Source organism: Bos javanicus, chromosome 4 (assembly GCF_032452875.1).
Source record: "Bos javanicus breed banteng chromosome 4, ARS-OSU_banteng_1.0, whole genome shotgun sequence".
Taxonomy (NCBI): Eukaryota; Metazoa; Chordata; class Mammalia; order Artiodactyla; family Bovidae; genus Bos; species Bos javanicus.
Window position 1 is genome coordinate 6,383,107 of NC_083871.1, and position 20,581 is coordinate 6,403,687.

A 20,581-nucleotide genomic window follows, 5' to 3' on the forward strand; every position below is an offset into this window, starting at 1 on the left:
GGTGGTCTCCACCCGAGTCACGGGGGGCCCTCTCAGAAGGCAGCCCAGCACCCGGCACGAGGGTGTGCTTTCCAGGCCCACAGGAGGGCAGCTGCACCACCCACAGCCCAGGCAGAGCCTCCCTCATTGGCCCTTGCAGATCCATCTCCAACTGCAGGGGTCCGCGGACACCTCAGTGTTCTTCTCCTCAAACACGCAGCACCCAGACCTCTGCGGGTGGCCAGGAGCCCCATCTGGGTCTGCTGGGGGAAACTGCATGGGGGCGGGGTGTTGTCCACCAGATTGCCCCTCAGGAACCTAGGGAGGGGACAGGTCCCTACACCCAACTTCCTGCCATGCACCCTGCACAGTCTTCCTCTGCACACAGACACACACACACACCCCATTCCAGGAAACTGGCTTGCTCTGGTCCCCCAGCACCTTGGATCAGGTCTCGATCACTCACCCGCAGGGCATGTGGACCTTAGCCCCCTGTCCCCCTGTTGTTGTCAGAAGGTCTCTTTGAAAGCCCCTTGTCTCTTTCCCCGCTGACCCCAGAGAGATCCTTTTATTTTTCAACTGGTAGGTTCATCATTAAGTAATTCTTAGAGAGATACAGGCCACTGATTTCCTGCAATTTGCATCACCACAATTTAACCTGTGTTGAAAGCAGAGCCTCTGGGTCCTCTGGATTTAGAAGTGCATTAAGATTTCTGTGACCTTTACGAGACGGCAGTTGAGACATATTCTTCTAAATAGCAAATGCAACAAAACGGATCACCTAAAGTACATAGAACTGACCTTAGTTTGATAAACAAATTAAGAGAGAACTCTTTTCCCAAAGGGAACAGAAACTCAACAGATGCTATCAGATAGATGACAGATAAATAGATGATTCCAATGTTTTGCAGACATGATTAAGTTCCATCTTTCGATGTGCTGTAGTGCTTTATACAACAGTTCCTTGTTATATGTCAGGTAACTTACTTGAGTTTTTAAAGGATCACATAAAAGGGAATGGCAACCCCCTCCAGTATTCTTGTCTGGAGAATCGCATGGACAGAGGAGCCTGGCCAGCTATAGTCCTTGGGGTCGCAAAGAGTTGGGCACGACTGAGCAACTAACACACACGCACACTTAGTACCTGGATGACAGAACAGGTGGGAGAGAAAGCCAGGGATCAGAGTGCACGGCAGCCATGACTCCAGGGCGCAGCCGCAAGTCCCTCTGTCTGCATCAGTGCTGGTCACGGCTGTCAGCACCTCTAGGACTGAACCTGCCCTCAACATCTGATTTGTTTTGCACGAACCTGCACCCTGCTGGGTCCAGGCAGTTGAGCCGCAGTGCCCCCTCCCGCCACGTCCACACTGCCAGCAGAGTTCGGCTGAGGGAGTGAAACCCTGTAAGCAGAGCTGAGGTCATAGGAGCAGAGGGGACCTGATGGCCAAAGTGTCTCTGGAAGCCAAGGGTCCTTCTCGACTGTGACCTTGCGATCTTGGCCTAGCTTCCATGTTGGACTAGGGTCTGCAGCAGCCTCTTGGTTGTCTCAGTAAGGACCCCTAAGACATCTGGCTCAAATCAGTGTGACTTTGAGTGACGCTTTCCGGGAAGACGTGCTGTGTTTGTCTGCTTAGGTAACTAGTTGAGATGAGAGAGTGGCCCTAAAACAGTAAACGCTAGAGAATATTTACCCCATCTAGTGAGATGGGCTTGAAATCTCTGATCTGCAGAAATTAGACCATGGGACCACTGTTTAGGTCTCCTTTTTCCTCAGCTCTGCTTCGCCAGGGCAGCCCCACCCTGCTGCTCACCCCCTCCCCAGATCCGCCCTGCTGGGAGCCCAGGGCTGTTCTGTCCTCTCGACAGGTCCCCGGGGCTCTCCCCACCAACACCCAACAACCCCGAGGACCCGTGCCCGCCTGCCCTCCTCCCCAGCAGCCTCCCACCCAGGGCACACCACCAAGGCTGGTCTGTCTGCGGCATCCTGGCCCTGCCCACAGAAGACGATTTCTGTAAATTTAATGTGACACTTTATTTCCAAAGTGGGAATGCAAGGAAGTAAAGTTGTTTGCATTCACAGTTTAGAAGTTGAAGCGGTGGGGTTTGCCCTTAACACCCACCCTGGGTGAGTGCCCTGTGGGGGCGGCCCTCTTCCTGTGCACCTGCCATGAGAAGGTGTGCCGGGCGGGAGCAGCCTTTCATGTCAATTTCCACCAGGGTGTGGGGAACCTATGCTGGGGGGTGAGATGAACTGCTTTGATGACAGCGAGTGTACTCAAAACCAACCATAGTAAGAAAATACAAGCACATCAAATGAAACCATAGTGCAGTGTGTGAACCATTTGGATAGAACACAGGACTGACTGTGAGTCAAAGTCAGAAAAAAAAGTGCTAAAAATCAGGGCGTCCAGATACTGCCCGTGCATGAAACTGTATTAAAAAAAATTAAGGGAGTATACTGGATACCCAGCACTCCTATAGTTTAGCAGTTGCTATCTCCCCCCTCCCCAAAGCTAATATAATTTATTCCCATTTTCAAGAACAGCATTGATTTGGATAAACCAAGATTTTTAATGGCAAAGATAGATTCGTTCCACTAGATGATCCCTTATGTGCATTTGCGTGGATGCATATATACAAGAATGCCTGACGATAGGAAATATTTTTATTTTTAAAAATGCAAAGTGGTGTTTTTGAAGAAAGATTACTGTTTATGACAATAAGAATTTAATTTGTGCACGTGTCTGAGCTGAGATGAGCACACGGGTACTATCTGCCTCCTTAGCACAATCAACACATTGTTACATTTTCCACTGCTCCTATTTGCTTGCCCGTGTGAATGCTGGGTGAGGGCCATAGCTCCCGAACCTCAGGCATCTCATCTCACACGATGTTTCACCTCAGAATATTTGTTGAATGATGAATGTGCACCAGATGGTACAGCCATCTCCTTCATTGTCTCAGAGAACGAGGTGCTCAGCACCATTGTGGCTACCATCATACCCAGGTGTGTGACTGCAATCATAGCACTACCTCTATATTCCTATGAATAAAAGTGTGTGTGCTGAGTCGTGTTTGACTCTTTGCAACCCCATGAACTGTAGCCTGCCAGGCTCCTTCTGTCCATGGGATTTTCCAGGGAGTGGGTTGCCATGCCTTCTTTCAGGGGATCTTCCTGACCCAGGGCTCAAACCCATGTCTTTTGTGTCTCCTGTACTGGCAGGCAGATTCTTTACTACTGCTTTGTCTGGGAAGCCTCCTATGAATACAGGAACATATTATACTCCTTCCCTTTCTAAAGTGTGCCTCAGAGCCAGGAAGCAGCTCATGTGGACAGTATGGGAACCAGGACTTGGACCCCATCCAGGCTGATTCTCAAACCCATGCTTGTAGCCAGAAGGTCTCCTCACCTCCCTGGCTTTACAGAAGAATGGAGATGAAAAAACAACATCTTTAAAGCTGATTTTTAAAAAAAATCAACCCTGAAAATGTATTTTGCAGAGAAACGCATCTTAGTTCATCGTAGTTATTTTGCATTTTCTTATTCACCTTTTATATGCTAGTTTACAGATCATAAAGCAGAACTCTTGGATTCCCAAAGATGAAGACAACCCAGTCTACTCTAGGCCAAGGGGCAAGGAATGAATCTACCGTGGAATATTCTCACTTATTAGAAGACAGTCCTGGTCACCAGGTCATGCCTGCTGCAGGGTGATTTGACTCTCTCCTGCCACCAATCTGCTTTGGGCAGGACCAACAGGGCTGGAGGGTGCCCCCAACAAAGGCAATTGGGACAGTTTTGACCACTCGGTCCCAGCTTGGGCTTTTCCTTCCTTAGCCAGTGCTCTTTTTATTTTTTTTTGCATGAAACACTAATGGAGAAACATTAAACACTTAATGTAATGTATATCCTAGAAATTTCCCCAAGGGTGAAGGCGTCTCCCTAAAGTATAAGTCTCTTTTGGCAGAAACAGAAAAATCTGAACCCACGTGGAAAGAGGGAAAAGCAGGTACAGTGTCCCGCAGAATCAGTGGTCTCAGACTTGGGTGTGGGCCAGAGGACTGCAGGGGCCTGCGTGCATGTTGAACCAGGCGCCTGGTTCAGATCTGTCCTGGGCTGTAAGCTAATTTGGCTTTGAGCTTCCTGGCAGGCATGGGGAAATGGGAGCACTTCCCATTTCAGCATTTCCACTTATGGGAACTGCAATTTCACTCCTGTATATATTAAAAATCATCAAATTTTAGAATATACTGAGGCAAATGGCTAACATAATTCTCATACTCTGACACCAGTACTTCAAGAGGGACAAATGTCTTCCTGGTACTTGATTCATAGAAGAAATGTGTGTGTGTGTGTCAGGGGATAGTTTCCTTTATAAGGGATTTCAAAGTTTTAAAGATAGTCTTTTCATAACTTTTCAAAATTTTCAACTTTAAAGAAATACATGTCTACTATAGTAATGGTATAAAATATAGAATTAAAACTATTAACTTTTTAAAAATATTTTCCTACATTATTCTATATATTCATATATAAAATTAAGATAACAAAATACATACTGTTGTAAATCTGATTTTGGCACTTACCAATAATTGCATGTATGTCTTTCCATGATATAAATACACAGAGATAAACATAATAATACACAGAGATAACAAAACACACAGATAATAAACTCCATTGTCTTTTAATACATGTATTTTTATATATTCATGGACAGCACTTTACTAACTTTTCTCTTGATGAGCATTAAGTTGTTGCTAATTTCTGTTATGAAATGTTGTGCCTTCAATCTCTTTGTAAAATATATTTGCTCACGGGTGAAATTATTTGCTTGAAAAAAATCATAAGAATGAAATTGCTAAGTCTGAACTTTTATCACCTGGAAAAACTCTTGAGACATTTTTCCAAATGGAAAGGGTTAGCAAGGTCAAGACCAACCAGTGGAAGGTAAAGATAGAGACCTCTTCCCATGAGCACTGACCATGGGTGAAAAAAGAAATACCACCCTGTTTTTCTAATATTCCATAGATATAAAGACTTATTTACTGGTCATTGATATTTTTAATGTATTTGTTAATATCCTTTGACTTATTTCTATTGGTATACTACTTTTTGTCATTGGCTGTTTTTATAAGGATATGAACCTTCTGTTCGATATCCTTTCCTAATAGTCTCGTCTGAAAAAAAAAATCGGTGGTATTTTTGATGTTAAAAGCAGTTATTTCTTTTTCTTCATAATTTCTGGCTTCAGTGGCCTCTTTGGAAAAATTTCCCACTATCCACATGTTATAAACCAATTCTCCTGAATTTTGATGTCGCCTGTCTGAGGCTGTAAATTATCCATTTAAACCTGTATTATAAGAGCGGTTCTCTTTCTCTTATGGCTGAGACCTGGATCTTCCCTTTTGTTTTGTTTCCAGTTGTCTCTGTACAGGAGAGTGTGTAATTTCTTTGGTTCTGTTTTGCTGCAACAGAAATTGTGGACCAGTTACAGCTCGGTTATAGCTCAGCGTTTTATTCGCAAAGAATAGTACACACTTGAGGCATGAGGACAGGCCAACCCAAAGGAGAGGCCTCCACCCATCTTGGCTCCTTCTTTGTCTCCTCCCCACTGAGCCTGCCCTGTGCAAATTAGGGCGGGCCAGGAAGGGGGCGTGTTTGTTTCACCTGAGGTTCTCACTCTGGTCTGTGGATTTTTCCTTTTTTCCCTTTTCACAGGCTTCTCCCTTTCTTTGCCTTCAGCTACCACCATTTTGGACTCCTTTTCCCTATTCTAGGGCTTCTCTTGTGGCCCAGCTGGTAAAGAATCCACCCACAATGCGGGAGACCTGGGTTCCATCCCTGGGTTGGGAAGGTCCCCTGGAGAAGGCCTTTCCCTCCACTGTTTTAGCCTGGAGAATTCCATGGACTATACAGTCCGTGGGGTCACAGAGTCGGACACGACTGAGCGACTTTCACCTCACACTTTCTGTTTTAACTACCTAACAGTATCATCAATTGAAAAAAAGTCTGTTCTGGGCTCAGGTTTAAAATGATTATCTGTCCACTTCTAGACTTTCTCTTCTGCTCTCCCACGAGTGTCATATCTTCATAGTACTTGTGTAATATTTTTACAATATTATGTTGTAATATCCTTATTTGCGAGAACAAGCTCATTAGAATGCATTTTCTCTTCCAAGTGAATTATTTAGTGATTTCTGACACTGTCTTCCACCTATGTTTTACAAAACCCACATAGGTTCTGTGTGTGTGTGTGTGTGTGTGTGTGTGTGTGTGTGTGTGTGTTATCCCTGGGGATAAATAAAAGCTGAGGCACTAACTGTCAGAAAGACTGAGCTTGGGGAGAGGAGCCGAAGGCAAGTGGCTGCCCTGAGGAGGAACAGGGATGTTGGCTCCCAGCCCGTCGGAATAAACCAAGACCCAATTCAGAACTTGATGAGCAGATGGAAATCCCTGCAGCTCTCTTCCTTGACTTTTATGATTTTCAGTTGAACTGCTGACCATGGAAACCCAGGTCACAGGACTTAAAACACTCAGAGGTTCTGGTAGTCAGTCAGGCCAGAATTCTGGATCCGTGGTGAGCAGGGTTTGCATTTGACCTTTATGCGTGAGAAGTTTGAGCTAGTTACAGTGAAAATGAAGAGCTGCCACCTCACCTCTCCTGGAGGTGGCCCTGGGACTCTGCAGACAAGGCCACTATCCTTCCAGGAGCAGCTCTGGAGGCGCTCAGTCCTTGGATAGTGTCCAGGGGCTGGCGGCATGGAGGGTGCGAATAGTCGCCTGAGGCTGAGGGGCGTCAGGACCGGGTGCCGTTGGTACCCTGCTCAGAAAGGCCCAGAATGATAAACAAGGCCTCGGACCCGGGGCAGCTGTGCCTCCTGACAAAGTGGCCTGCCAGGGATGTTTACCGCAAAATGTAATCTCAGGTCCCTGCATTCATCTGCTCCCTGGACAGGGCTCATCATTCCCATCTGTGTCTGGGTGAGAATCTTCCAAGAGATGAAGATTTTTTTTGGTCAGATTTTTTGACAGAATTGCTCTTTTCTGAAAATAATTAAGGCTGCAAGATTGGGTTCAGAAGCCATTACTTTTCTGCGAAGGCCGATCAGCTCCATAGCACAGATGGAGGGTGGACGGCAGCCTTCCTGTGTATCCTGGCAGAAGGCAGCAGCCAGGGACGGCAGCAGTCAGCACCCAAGTCTGTGTAGGTGTCAGCTGAGGCAACACATGATCCTCAAGCAAAAACATCTGATTTCGCCCTTCTGATGGGAAAGCAAGGCCAAGCTACCTCCGAAGGACTTACACATTTGCATGGAGTTCTGCGGGATCCATAGCTCAATTCTGAATCTTTGGGGAGAAGAGGCATTCTGTCTCTGGGTAATTCTTTTTTTTCAATAACTCAGGGAAGGTTATTTGATCTATAGTGAAAAACAGCAGCAAAGGTTTCTAAATTCAGAAAGCTGGGTTCTAGTTCTAACTCCACTATGAGTTGTGTGACCTTTGATTAATATTTTCCTTCTCCTAATCTCAGCCTGCTTATTCATAAAATAGTAAGACAGTCGCAAAATGCCCACTGCGGGGTTGCGAGGGCGAACGAGCTAAGGTTTATGAAAGCTCATGGCATCCACAGCCGTGTGGATACAAATACAACCTCATGTGAGAGGATGGAGGATCTCACACAGTCCATTTCCATGACCACGTGGTTCTGGAGCTGGAGCTCCGCTTGGCCAAGGCCCAGCCAGACACACGGAGAATGTGCCTTTATTTGGCTTCTGTTACCTCCCCATCACATCATACCCAGCACCTCTCCCAGGCTAGGGGGGCACTCAGGGCGGGTCCCTTTCAGTAGCTTATAGTTTCCTTATCCTTCTTATTGAAGGGATTGTAGGGTGTCACAGTTGTGACCATTCGAGAGAGCGGCCCCTGGTGACGGAAGAGGTCAACTGCCATTCTTTTCCGTAAGACACTAACAAAATGGAGAGAAAAAAAGACATGTGAAATAAAATGAGAAGATATAACCTCATGTATTCTCCAACTAATGATACACAAATATGGGAGAGATGAAGAGAGAAAGCTATAGGAGTAGAGGGAGAGAGAAAAAGGATGCACAGAACAGAGAGAGGGTGGGAATGGTTAATCCTTGTGAGTACTGTTTCCTTTATTTCATTTATTTGCGTTCAGTTTATTGACTGCATACTATGCATTATATCACGGACTGAAAATCTACCTTGTGCCAAGTTTGTGCCAAGAAGACAGAAAATACAGACAGAAGGAGGTGAAGCTGCAGAGAGGCCAGTGAGTAACCAACAGCTACCACACAAAGCCCTGGGGGTGTGGGCTCAGGGTGTGAGGCTGCCCAGAGGTAAAGTCATCTTTCTAGAGTGGAAAGGGACCTTTCTGGTTTTGAGAAATGAATGGCTTCTCCACCTTCCACCAACAAAGGAGAAAAGGCACCCTTTTGGGGGACTGCCTTCCTTCTCCTCCCAGATGCACACTGACCTAACTCGAGAGCTTATATTTACATGAGGCCAGTCTCTGGACCTGGCTAAGATGCATTTGCATTTTCAGAGCTGTGTCACCTTACTGGCAAGGCAGGACTTTCATCAAATGTTTTCAAATTTGAGATATAATGAGCAATAACCACCTGCTTCTCATTGGAAGCTTCAAAGCACGGAGTCTGCACTAACCTCCCATCAAATGCCTCCTGTTTTCAATTTGCAAAATGGTGTTTAAATATATATATATGGCTTTTAACAGAATGTTGTCTTTTATGAAAAGTAAGATGGCTATCCACAATAAGTGAACGTGTGTCTCATGTAGTATGTTCTATGCATGTTCTAAGGATAATGCAGAAGGGTGATAAGTATGCAGAGTTGAGTCCAAGAGGCTAAGATGCTGTCCGCTAAGATGCTTTCAATCTCTTAATGCCCTCCTTCTAGCAACAACAGTGGGAAAATGAACTCTTCTCTCTTTTTGGATTTGACACCCTATTTTTTAAACAATGTAAATTTACTCCTAATACTTAATTGTTCTTTAGTCGAATAATCATCATTAGGATTTCCCCCTCCCCAGTATATCCAAGCATGTTGAGTAATAGGATTCATACTTACTGGTGCACTTCTGAATCTGGTGAGGGGGTCGTTGATGGACGATCAGAATTTGCTGGATGGGTGGCTGTGAAATGAACCTTACCAGTGTATCCTGGAATATTTGCAGAGCTAAAGGAAAGAGTGAAAAGAGGGGAAGAAAGAAAATGAACACAACAATCTGCCAAAGAGTCACGGTCACCAGCACCCAATTATGAAAACATAAAGAAGGACGTAATCTAAGGGTTTTGTCCCACATGAAGGTCTGGAAGTCGGATTGCCAGATAGGAAAGCATGCAGGCAGGGGGCAGAGATGAGTAGGTGACAGCCTTCCTCTCAGAATGAAGAAGCTTATTTCAAGTCCATGTTTCTCTGCTGCTTGAATTTGCATGTGTTTTTCATACCTGATCCACCATGGAGCTCTGTTTCCTAAGGAAGGTGGACATGCTTTCCTTACCAAAAAGCAGACCTGGCTCCCGAACAGAGCTCTGAGGTGCCGACTCCAATGCTGGTGGACACACAGCATGATTTTTAAATAATACTTCTTTCTCGCCACCACTAATGTACTGACTTTATACAGTTTATGAAATTTAGCTCACTTCCACATACTCCTCTGTGATCATGGCCCTTTTCCCTCCAGAGAGAGTAAAAGAAAAACACTAGAATGTATGGCAGGTTTTTCAGTGTGGGTATGAAATTCATCTTGATAAAGGCAAGCAAACATCCAAAACAAATATTCTATTGGGTAATTCAGAGGTGAGTGAATAATAACTACTGTTTTGACATTTCTACAGCATACAAAGCCCTTTCCATGGATCATTTTCTGGGAAAAGGTGGGGCCAGTCCGAGTGCTGCTTGAGACACGGGACCTCATCTCCAGGTGCAAGGGAAGATGTGAGGCTAAGACTACCTCAAAGAGCAGAAACATGCTCTCTGCAATCACAGGGCACTTCAAATAACACCGTCTTTGTTAAGTGCAGCTCTCAGGGTCCTCCTGGTGCCACAGTAAGGACAGAGGAAGGTCAGCTTGCCCCGGCCACTCCATGGTCCCTCCTCTGGGAGCGGGACATCCCTCAGCGAGGGCCCTTACCCTCCATAGATGCCCAGACACAAGGTAAGGAGCAGCGAGGAGTCCTATGGGAGGCACAGGGTCGGCTCCTCTGAGGGGCCCCTGGTTTGATCCCATCCTGTCCACATGTCCAATAAGGGGACCTCCAAGCACCACTGACGGCTGGAGGAATTGTCAAAACATTCAGTTTCAGAGAGGATACACATGCAGTGGCAGGTGACAAGCAGGCAGTGCAGGGCAGGGCAGTGAATGGTGAGTGCTCAGGGGCCGGGCCTCAGACCTGGGCCTCTGACTCTGCTTGTTGACTCGCAGACCCGCACACAGACTGAGCCCCTGGAAGCCTCGCTGCCTCGGCTACGAGCAGGGTGACAGGACCAAGCTCAAGGTTGCAGTCGAGAGGGAGGCCAGAGTCTACCTGTGTCTGTGGGCAGGCAGGTCCTCTGGGCTCCTTCCGGGCATTAGCACACGAAGGGACAGGACATACAGGGCAGAGCCTGCGCCAGTAAACATTCTGTGTCTCTTCCAAGCACGTCAGTCTGTGACTAGCCGGCTTTCAGGCAATAAAATAGGAGACCCAATGCAGACAAAGGGAAGGGCAAGCACATCAGGGGCCACAGCAGAATGAGCGGTGCAAAGTTAACGGATACGGTAGGCTGGGAAATCAGGGAGCCAGGCCTGCCTCCACCCCTCCAGCAGCTGTGAGATTAAGTGGGGAGAGCCCTCAGCGGCTGCAGCCAAGAGTGCACGTGGCCTCCCAGGGCCTTGGGGTCAGAGGGATTCAGTGAAGGTAAAAGCAGCTGGCAAGTCTTTAGCACTTAGTAGGTGCTCAACTAATTGTAGTCATAATACAAGATTTCAAAGAAATAAGAAATGTATGAAATAGCAGCCTGGCAGTGAAGAATGCAGTTGATCCGGGACAGGCAGCTGGAGAGAGGTAAAGACAGTGGTTTCCCGACGCTGCTGCGCCTGACAACTCGGGGATTTTTCAAAGGTACCAACGCCTGATTCCCACCCACCAGACATGCTAATTTAATTGGTAAGTGCTGTGAGCTGGAAATTGTTTTTTTTTTTTTTTTTAAATCTCTCCAGATAACTCTCATGGGCAGTCAAGTTTGGAAGTCTCTGTTTCAGGTTTCAGGTTTGTTGGAGGGACCTGGGTGAGTGAACCACTGCTGCCAAATTCTAGGCAGGACCCTTCAGGATTTCTTGGAATCTTCTCCTAGAATTGCAGCTGTATGTCAGAGTGGGAGCAAAAAGTGGGGCAAAGTCATTCATATGTTATATCTCTCCCCGAATTCATCAAAGGTTCCATGCATGTTATGAAGGAAACCCCCTTCCTCTGCGTGAGAGTTTTTTTCCACTGCCTCTAAAACACCTGCAGAATGAAAATGCCTCTGAGGTCACAGCCTTCCATCAGAGCAGTAAGAAGCCGAGATGGAAGCTCGGCAAGGGCTGGATCTAAAACACCATTCGACTATCGGTGCTTTACCTGTGGCGTACAGGTTACTGATGTTGAATAGTATTCTACGTCATGTTCTAATAATGAGATTTATTACATCATGTCTAAAAATAACAAACATGAACCAGAGGACTGAATTAATGATAAGCTGCTTGGGCTTGAGAAACGAATGCAGTTGCATAATAAACTGCCACCTATTTGAAAATGAAAGTCCTCACCCACGCTGCTTCTAGAATCTACTCCATTTAACCCTTTTTCAGGGACAACAAAGGGGAACTTTTTTCCATCTTAAGTGCAACAAGACTAGAGGAGAGCAGATTCTGGGGGATGCTCTATAGACCCATGGCTGATGGGTGATAAGCTTTTTCAGATGAAAGACACTGAAAAGTACAGGCTCTGAGAGAATTTCCAAGTCAGCTGCATGATCAGACCCATTCCCTCATTTAAGGAAAGCTAAGGGAAGCAGGAACCCATTTAAAAATAAGTCGTCTTCATGTCTGTCTTTGCTCCATAGTTGCTAGTCTTCTGAACACCTTCTGTGGCACCCGATTCCCAAAATAAGCCTAGGGTTGTTCACTATGGGTAACTGAATAAATTACTGCCTAAGTTTATAACTAACTGGCTTTTCTCAACAAAGCATAATAAAATAGAAATTAAATAACTTGAAAAATATAAGGAAGTTTAGTAAATCAGTTAGAGAAAAAGGGGCCCAGATGGCATATAATTAAAAGACAAATAGAAAAATAAAGGAAACATGGAGAAAACCATGTTATATGTAGATTATAAGTCATGCATACGTGGATGAGAATGCCAACGGGAACAGGCTCTCTGTCTGTAACACAGGCCCGAATAATCCTCAGGAGCCCGTACCCTTTGTGACACTTACGTGGGCTGCTTTATTTAATCTCCCAACACTCCATGTCCTTGGTCCTGAGACCATGCCATGGTAGAGATGTGGGCACTGAGGCTTGAGCACAAGTCTAAGCCATGTGCCCAGAGACAACAAGGCTGGCGGGTGGTGGAACCGAGGGGCCCCGGAAGGCCCTGAAACCCAGGCTCCCAGCTGAGCGGCATCTGTTCTGCGTTAAGTGTAGCACAAGTTCAAGTCACCTGGAGCCTTGTTTATCGAGAGCTATTCTATGTCAGGACTCAAACAGGCTAGGCTCCTGATCGCTTTCACATTAAGGAGGAACAGAACCCAAGTGGGGCAAAGATGACTGATGCAAACTAGGAGCAGGGGCATCAGAGAAGGATGCAGCCAGATGCTTGCGCTGAGTGTGTTGGGGGCTGGCATCTGCCTGCAGGGTGGCACCCCTGCCCTGTGACCCTGGACGGGGTCTTTCAGGACCACGTCTCCCCAAGTTGGGGTGATGAAATTCACAGTTCCTTTACAGGGAGTGTGGGGTCAGGGTACCTGGGCAAAGTGTTGGCCTAGCGCAAGAGTAGGGAGAGGAGGAGGCAGGCCTGGGAAGGTGGGGCAAGGGGAGGGAAGGCTGAGGGAACAGCTGAGAAGTCCTAATAGCACCAGCGTGCTTCTGGTCACTGGGCTGTGCGTCCCTGAATATAATGAGATACTGTGGTCCCAGGATCTGCTCAAAAATTAGTTTCACTCTTATCATCATCGTGCTCTACAGGACATGCTTTTCTCCTTCTGTTCTCAGGGAACCTTTACCTCTTCCCTCCAAAAGGGACACAGAAATGAGCCAACAGCCCCGACCAGAGCAGGGCTGAGGCCCCAGGAAGCATTCACTGGCTGCAGGCGGCCCAGGGGAGTGGGAGCCCTGTTCTCTTAACTGCTCACAAAATGAGTGTCTGGGGCTCTTTAATCATTTACTCTGCCTCAGCCTCCTCATCTGTAAAGTGGGGAGAGAGCCTGTTCCCCCACCTTTGGCCTCATCACACTACTTTGAAAAACAAATGAGAGAGTCGATGTGAAAGTTCTCTGAAAAGGCAGAAGTGTGGGCCAATGTAAGGAACTGCTATTCATAGCCTGGCTTGAAGCTGGGCTGTGGTTAAGATTTTGTTAAAGGTGCAGCACACCCAGGAGGTCAGGGCGGTCCCCTCTGCTGGCTCAGGACTCGGCCCATGGCCGCCCTGGGATCACTTTGGACAGTTATGTGTTATTTGCAAATGCTTCATCAGAGAGATGACTGAGGTAAAGGCACAGCGAATGTGAAACCGGGTGAAGTCCTGAACTAAAAGATGGAGATTTAGTGGAAGACGGCATGGTGGAAGCACCAAGCGGGTTTGGGAAACGGTGGTCTGGAAAGCACCGGGTGTGGTGGGGTTGGGTGTGGGTCAGAGGGCGCGGGCTCTGCTCTGTCACCTGGATGTGCCCCCTCCTGTCCTCCTTGGTAAAACAAGGGAGGGGCTGGGCCAGCTGAGATGCACATACCGAGACCCCGTGTGGTCCCTTTCAGAAGAAAGCCCCATTCCCTTTTCTTAGGAAAGGGCAAGGTTCCATGCTTTGGGGTCCTGACTTGGCACAGATCTGCTGTTTTGAAACCATGTGGAACCACAAGATAGGTACTAACAGAAAAAAACTTCCCTTCCACCCTGTTCATTACGCTCTTGCAAAGAATATGGCTCTAGTATTTAGGAGAAAGATAAAGAACAGATTTGGTAAAAATTGGGGGTTCCTTATGTTTCCCTTGCTTGCTTGACACATTATAAGTGAGGAGTGACTTTGTATCTTTTTTTTTTTTTTTAATTCCTACTCAGTTCCCTGAACTTCCAGAACTCCTGTTGAATCTAGCGGATACTATGGATTCTAGTTCCCAAAGGAGGCTCAAGTTAGAAGTTAGAAACTTCAGTGGAGACTGAATTACTGTCTTGAATCCCTTAACTCTGAATATCCTTTAATAATAGGTCATGCCTGCCGAATCAAAAAATATTTTAATGCTAACCTCATGCAAGAATTATGCTTTTAGGGATTTGTTCTAAAAGAAATGTGTGCATGATTGTGCAAAGATAATGTGGAGGTTTGTTGCTTATTTTTTTAACAACAGAAAAAAATTTCAATAACTACTTGGCCCACGTAAACTATACCTTGCAGTGGAGTATCACACAGCCATTAAAAAGGGTCTTCACAGCCCCGCCTACTGCTGAGGAGAGTGTCCGCTGCGCCTGTCAATCTCACACCTCCCCACACCGCCCCCCTGCACACACACCGATGTGCAGCTGCCTGCACACAGACATTCATGCAGGCCTGGCAGCAAAGTCTAAAATATGCATCAACTTTCAACACTGAGACTCAAAGGAAGAGGTAATTTACTTTTTACAAATATAATTGAATTATTTTTATAATAAGCACATTTGGAAGGAAAAGAAGGTGCTATCTGGTGAGCGTAAATGCGAGCACTGAAGGTGTGAGGACACACACTAGATGTAAACTATGGTTCCACTGCAAATATATTTATATGTTTTGACCTCATAGTCCATTGCAAGAAGTCTCCCTTTAGTAAATAACTCCAAGTTATGGAAAAGATTCACTTAGCAAGTATTTGACAACATTATTTATCATAGTAAGAAACAGAAAACATTTACACATGTAACCTAGACGTGCTAGTCAACGACAGTGCTGTGTGCTGTGCTTAGTTGCTCAGTCATGTCCAGCTCTTTGAGACCCCATGGACTATAGCCCGTAAAGCGCCTATGTCCTTTGGGATTCTCCAGGCAAGAATACTGGAGTGGGTTGCCATGCCCTCCTCCGGGGGATCTTCCCAACCCAGGGATCGAACCCAGGTCTCCCACACTGCAGGAGGATTCTTTACCATCTGAACCACCAGGGAAGCCCAAGAATACTGGAATGGGTAGCCTATCCCTTTTCCAGGGGATCTTCCCGACTCAGGAATCAAACTGGGGTCTCCAGCATTGCAGGCAGATTCTTTACTGGCTGTGCTACCAGGGAAGCCCCCTGGAAGTCAATGACAGTACATCTATAAAAATAAAAAAAATTATGGTCTACACAAATAAAATACTATGATGAGTTCATAATAACATGTGCCCATGATGATGCTATAAAGTGAATGCAGTAAAAATTACATATGTAGCATCATCATAGCTGTATAAATACAAGGAAGATGAAGGATGCAGATGACAGATGGAAATATGCCAAAATCTTCATAACAGCTATGTTTTTATGTGACAGTTTAGTTATATTTTTATTATCATTAATTTTTTTCTGTACTTTTTTCTATAATGATCAGATTCCGTTCTACAATTTTAAAAGTTAATGTTAAAACCATTAGCATAATCACCACCAATACACTGGGCATGTCAAATGATTTGGTGCCCAGAATACAAAATCAATGAATAAGGAACATTCGAAAGCATTCACCTTTTGGGGAAACTGGTGATTCCAACCACTGAACCCAAGAGTCTGTAGCCTTGACTCTGTCTGAAATGCGGCTTCCACTGAAAGGGCGGGGCAGGCAGTGTTCCTGGCCTAAGTGTCATGGGTTATGAGGAAATCCTTAAAGATGATCTCATAAAGACGTTTCCCTTTAGGAAAGTTTAAGGTGAGAAAACCAAGGAAGAGTCATTTTTGCTTTCGAGTAGGATGGTATTCTACTGGGCACAAAGTAAGTTTATGTGTTTCTGGGGTTTGGACCTCAAGCAGATGACATCACATTGCATGCGTCTTCTGTACTTGGCTCAGTGTGGTACTGAGGAAACAACATTTTGTTTAGCATTTTGTTTAGAGGTTCAAGTATATGTAGCAAAGCTACCAAGCAAAGCAAGCAGAGGATAAGCACGAAGACTGATGCGATGACTTCTGGGTTGGGGAAGGAAACTCAGGAGACGAGGTTGTAAGGGGTATACAGGCAGCGTAAGAGATGTGAATAAAATACTATTTCCTTAGCTAGGCCTGGGACATAGGCATTTCCTTGTTATTTTGCTTTATATTTTAAATATGACACTACATATTTTGTATCTATATCTCATAATAAAAACAGAAAGTCTTTTCCTGTGTTAAAAGTTACAGTGAATGAAAGTGTTAGTTGCTCTGTCACGTCCGACTCCTTGTGACACCATGGACCATAGCCCACCAGGTTCCTCTGTCCATGCAATTCTCCAGGCAAGAATACTGGAGTTGGTAGCCGTTCAGTTCTCCAGGGGATCTTCCTGATGACCCCGGAATCAAAGCCAGGTCTTCTGCATTGCAGGCAGATTCTTTTCTGTCTGAGCCACCAGGGAATCCTTAAAGGGGACGCTGCAGCTGCATGGGTGGGAAATCCAACGCCGGCCTCCCGTGGGGCAGGTGAGAACTCTACCACTAACCACCTATGCTCCATTAAAATTCTATTAAAAATTGAAACCTCATCCAAAGAAGAAACTTTGCAACCTTGGATGCCCTCTAGTGCCCAATTTAAGTAAGTACAGTTAATGTCCAATTCTACATGATCCGCTCAAATTTCCTTTTCTTAAAAACACTAACATCAAGATGAGGTAGAAGGGCATGCTCCCAAATTTACTCAAGTTAAACAGTATGTTATACATCAAATTTTTAAAATGCTGCCAGACTGCTCTTTACTCTCCTTGAAGAGTGATCCAGAAGAATACATTCTATTCTTCAGCAAGAATGTTTCATAAAACACTTCAAAATTCAAATGTATATTTCAAAGGAAAAATACTAGAAAATTTGATGCCAGAAGGTTTTCAATTGAGTTTATCCTTGTGTTCACTCTTAAACTCTTTTTTTTACAATCTCTACTTTTAATAGCAATCCTTTCCCTGCAGAAATTAGGCAAGAATCATAAGAGACAAATCCTTTCTTAGGACTTAGCTAAAACATCACAGCCTTCAAGGCTTGTGGATAAAAGTGACCTCTCTGTACAACCAAGATCAAGAACACTAAACTTGCTTCTCAGGAGCCTCACTCCATCCTGCCTTATATTATCATTATTGGGGTGTGGAGCTTACCGGCCCTGCAGGCTTGCAAGCTACGTGAGGGCCAAGTGTTTGGTACAGTACCTGGGATACTTTATGTACTCTCTCTTCTTTTCTTCCTTTATTTCTTACTGGTTGAAATATAACAACTCATTTATTTCTTCAATGCATTAAGTTATAGAAATATAATTTAAAACCAAAGTTACTTTTGAAAGATAGTTTACTTTGGTCAAGTAGTCAAAAGAATTAGGGTGTCAGAATGTGTAACACATGAAAATTCAAAATTATTAGGGGATGTAGAGCAGGTATGAAGGACAGCCAATGTGAAACTGAGCTGGTTTGTTATTTTGGCAAAACGGATGTTTAAAAAAAAAATAGAGCAACTGACATTTAAAATACTGTTGGTGATTCACGCTACAGGCTTACACTCTCCTGCAAGCCTTCCAGTCGTCACAGAAACTGAAGGTGTACCAGCAGTGATGTGCAACAGCTCAGGGCCTAATACAGAAGATTCGGTCCATGATTATCACAGAATACTACTCAGCCAGAAAAAGAACAACATAATGCCATTTGCATCAACATGCATGGACCTACAGATTGTCACACTGAGTGAAGACAAAGACAAACGCCATATGCTATCACTTACACGTGGAATCTAGACAAAAATGCTGCCAATGAACTTACTTACAAAACAAACGAGTCATAGACACAGAAAACAAACTTATGGTTACTGGGGAATAAGGGTTGGGAGAGATAAACAGCAGACTGGGATTGACATACACATACTGTTTTGCTGTTGTTTGGTCGCTGCTTCTGTCCAATTCTTTGCACCCCAGGGACTATAGCCTGCCGGGCTCCTCTGTCCATGGGATTTCCCAGGCAAGAACACTGGAGTGGGTTGCCGTGCCCTCCTCCAGGGGAACTTCCTGACCCAGGGATTGAACTTGAGTCTCCGGCTTGGCAGGTAGATTCTTTTACTGTTGAGCTACCTGGGAAGCCCTTGTACAGACATGACTATATATGAAGTATATAACTAATATATAACTAACATAATCCCTGCTGAATAGCACAGGGAACTCTACTCAACACTCTGTAATGATCTATATGGGAAAAGAATCTAAAAAAGAGTGGAATATATATATATGTGTGTAACTGATTCACTTTGCTGTACAGCAGAGACTAACACAACATTGTAAATCTACTTCAACACATTTTTTAAAAAAACCACACAGAACATCGGCTTATTGTAGTGTGTCTTGTGAATTATCCTAATGAAGCAATTTCTGAGCTTCAGTATTTCCATGGGTGAAAGCAAATATATATATATATATATATATATATATATATACACACACACACACACACACACACACATATATATTCATACAACATTGGAGGTAAACCCAGGTTAGTCAGTGTTCAAAACTGTAATCTCCTTTGTGAGAAACTATAGTTCTTTCAGGAAACAATATGTTTCTTCTTAAGTTGTGGTCAGTACCAGGCCATTTTCTGTTTTTTTAATTATTGAAGTACAGTTGATTTAGAATGTTGTTCCAATTTCTGCTATATGGCAAAGTGACTCAGTTATATACACATTCTTTTTTATATTCTTTTCCATTATGAATTTATCACAAGACACTGAATATAGTTCCCTGCACTATTCAGTAGGAACTTGTTTATTCAAGGCCATTTTTCTATTGCTTCATTCACTGCAAAGCCTTAATGACCACATTTCTTCCTTAATAATAACGTAAGAGGCATAATCACAGGTGGAACTCACCGACTTGAGTTTGTATAAAGGATTTCAGAGCTACGAGGCTTGGCGAGAGATGTGATGTCTCCACAGGGGTTGTCAATGTCATCAGCATTTGTAGACTGAACGCAACCACTGTTGGGATGAAAATACTTTTTTATAGTTTTTATTAGAAACATAGAAAACATAGGTGAACATACCCTAACTTGCAAAGGAAATTTTTCCAAAACAGATCAAAATTCAAAATGTAATACATTAACCACGGTGATGGAACAATTTGCCCTAAAAAATAAAGTAAGGAGATTTTCCTTTTTAGAGTAAGAATTGATCTTCAGTTTGGGCCAGAGTGAGTAACAGCTGGCCTGTGTTACTGAGCAAAGAAGTAGGCTGTCTAAAGCCATGAGCCAAGTCCTTCCCTGGAGCCTGGAGATGGCCTGGGGCGGGCAGGAGTGGTGTCCCAGAGTGGAGGAGGCTTTTGTGGAGATGGAAACAGGCCTGGGGTTCTGGGAAACCAGCAGTGTGCCTCCGGGCCTGAGAGAAGGCCCAATCCATCAGAGGAAGTGAGAGGGTGTCCTGGAGGCATTTCTGGGGCCACTCAGAGAAAAAGGAGTCAACTTAGCTGGGGAGCAGAAGAGGCTAGAGTAACAGGGGAAGCGGGGGTAAAGATGAAAGGCCCAGATTCTTCCACTTCTTGCATTTTCTTTGTTCCAAGTTACTGTGATCTGAATGTGTATGTCTCCCCAACGAAACGTATATGCTGCAATACTAACATCCAAAGGTGATGGTATCAGGAGGCGGGAGGTACTTGAGTCATTAGTGTCCTTATAAAAGGGATCCCACAAGCCCCTCATTCCCTATACCTCCTGTGGACACAAACGTGTGACCAGGGCCGTTCCTGGGCCATCCCCAAAGTCAAGACTGCAGAACTGCAGGAAATAAACGTCTGCTGTTATCAGCCCCAGTCTGTGCCGGGCTGTGCCAACACCCCAAGACTTCTAAAACACAAGGTGTTTCTCCAGTATAAAGCACAGAAGACCCGAGTGGAGGGTGACGCACTTCTGTGCCACCCACGGGAAGTCAAATTTAAATTTAGAAAAGCGAGAGGTCGCATTTCCTGCCCTTCAGCATGTGAGCCCATTACAGCTTCCACATCAACTGTAAAAGTCTTTCTGGTTGACAACACCTAATATGAGCAGTATCCAAGGTATTTTACTTCATAAAATAACCAATTTGGGAAAACTGAAAAAAATGCTAACGCTTTATTTCTTTTATCAAAATCTTTAACACATTTTTGATGAAACTGTCGACAGGCACCATGCTAGGAAAACATTACAAATCT

At 44.8% G+C, this 20,581-nt stretch overlaps 1 protein-coding gene across 2 annotated transcripts in view; it reads right to left on the minus strand.

Moving 5' to 3' along the window:
* Positions 1-4,655: 4,655 nt before the first annotated feature.
* The window catches only part of SPMIP7 (sperm microtubule inner protein 7), a 64,977-nt gene continuing 49,051 nt past the window's right edge, over positions 4,656-20,581 (minus strand). The window contains exons 7-9 of one of the 2 annotated variants that reach the window (XM_061413353.1): positions 19,270-19,377; positions 9,094-9,201; positions 4,656-7,949 (exon numbers count right to left, since the gene is read on the minus strand). In XM_061413353.1, coding sequence (XP_061269337.1) covers positions 7,826-7,949; positions 9,094-9,201; positions 19,270-19,377 — 340 coding nt within the window. In that variant the 3' untranslated portion in view covers positions 4,656-7,825. Of the gene's footprint in view, positions 7,950-9,093; positions 9,202-9,526; positions 9,704-19,269; positions 19,378-20,581 lie in introns of those variants that run through there. The other variant, XR_009735766.1, reaches the window with a different exon arrangement.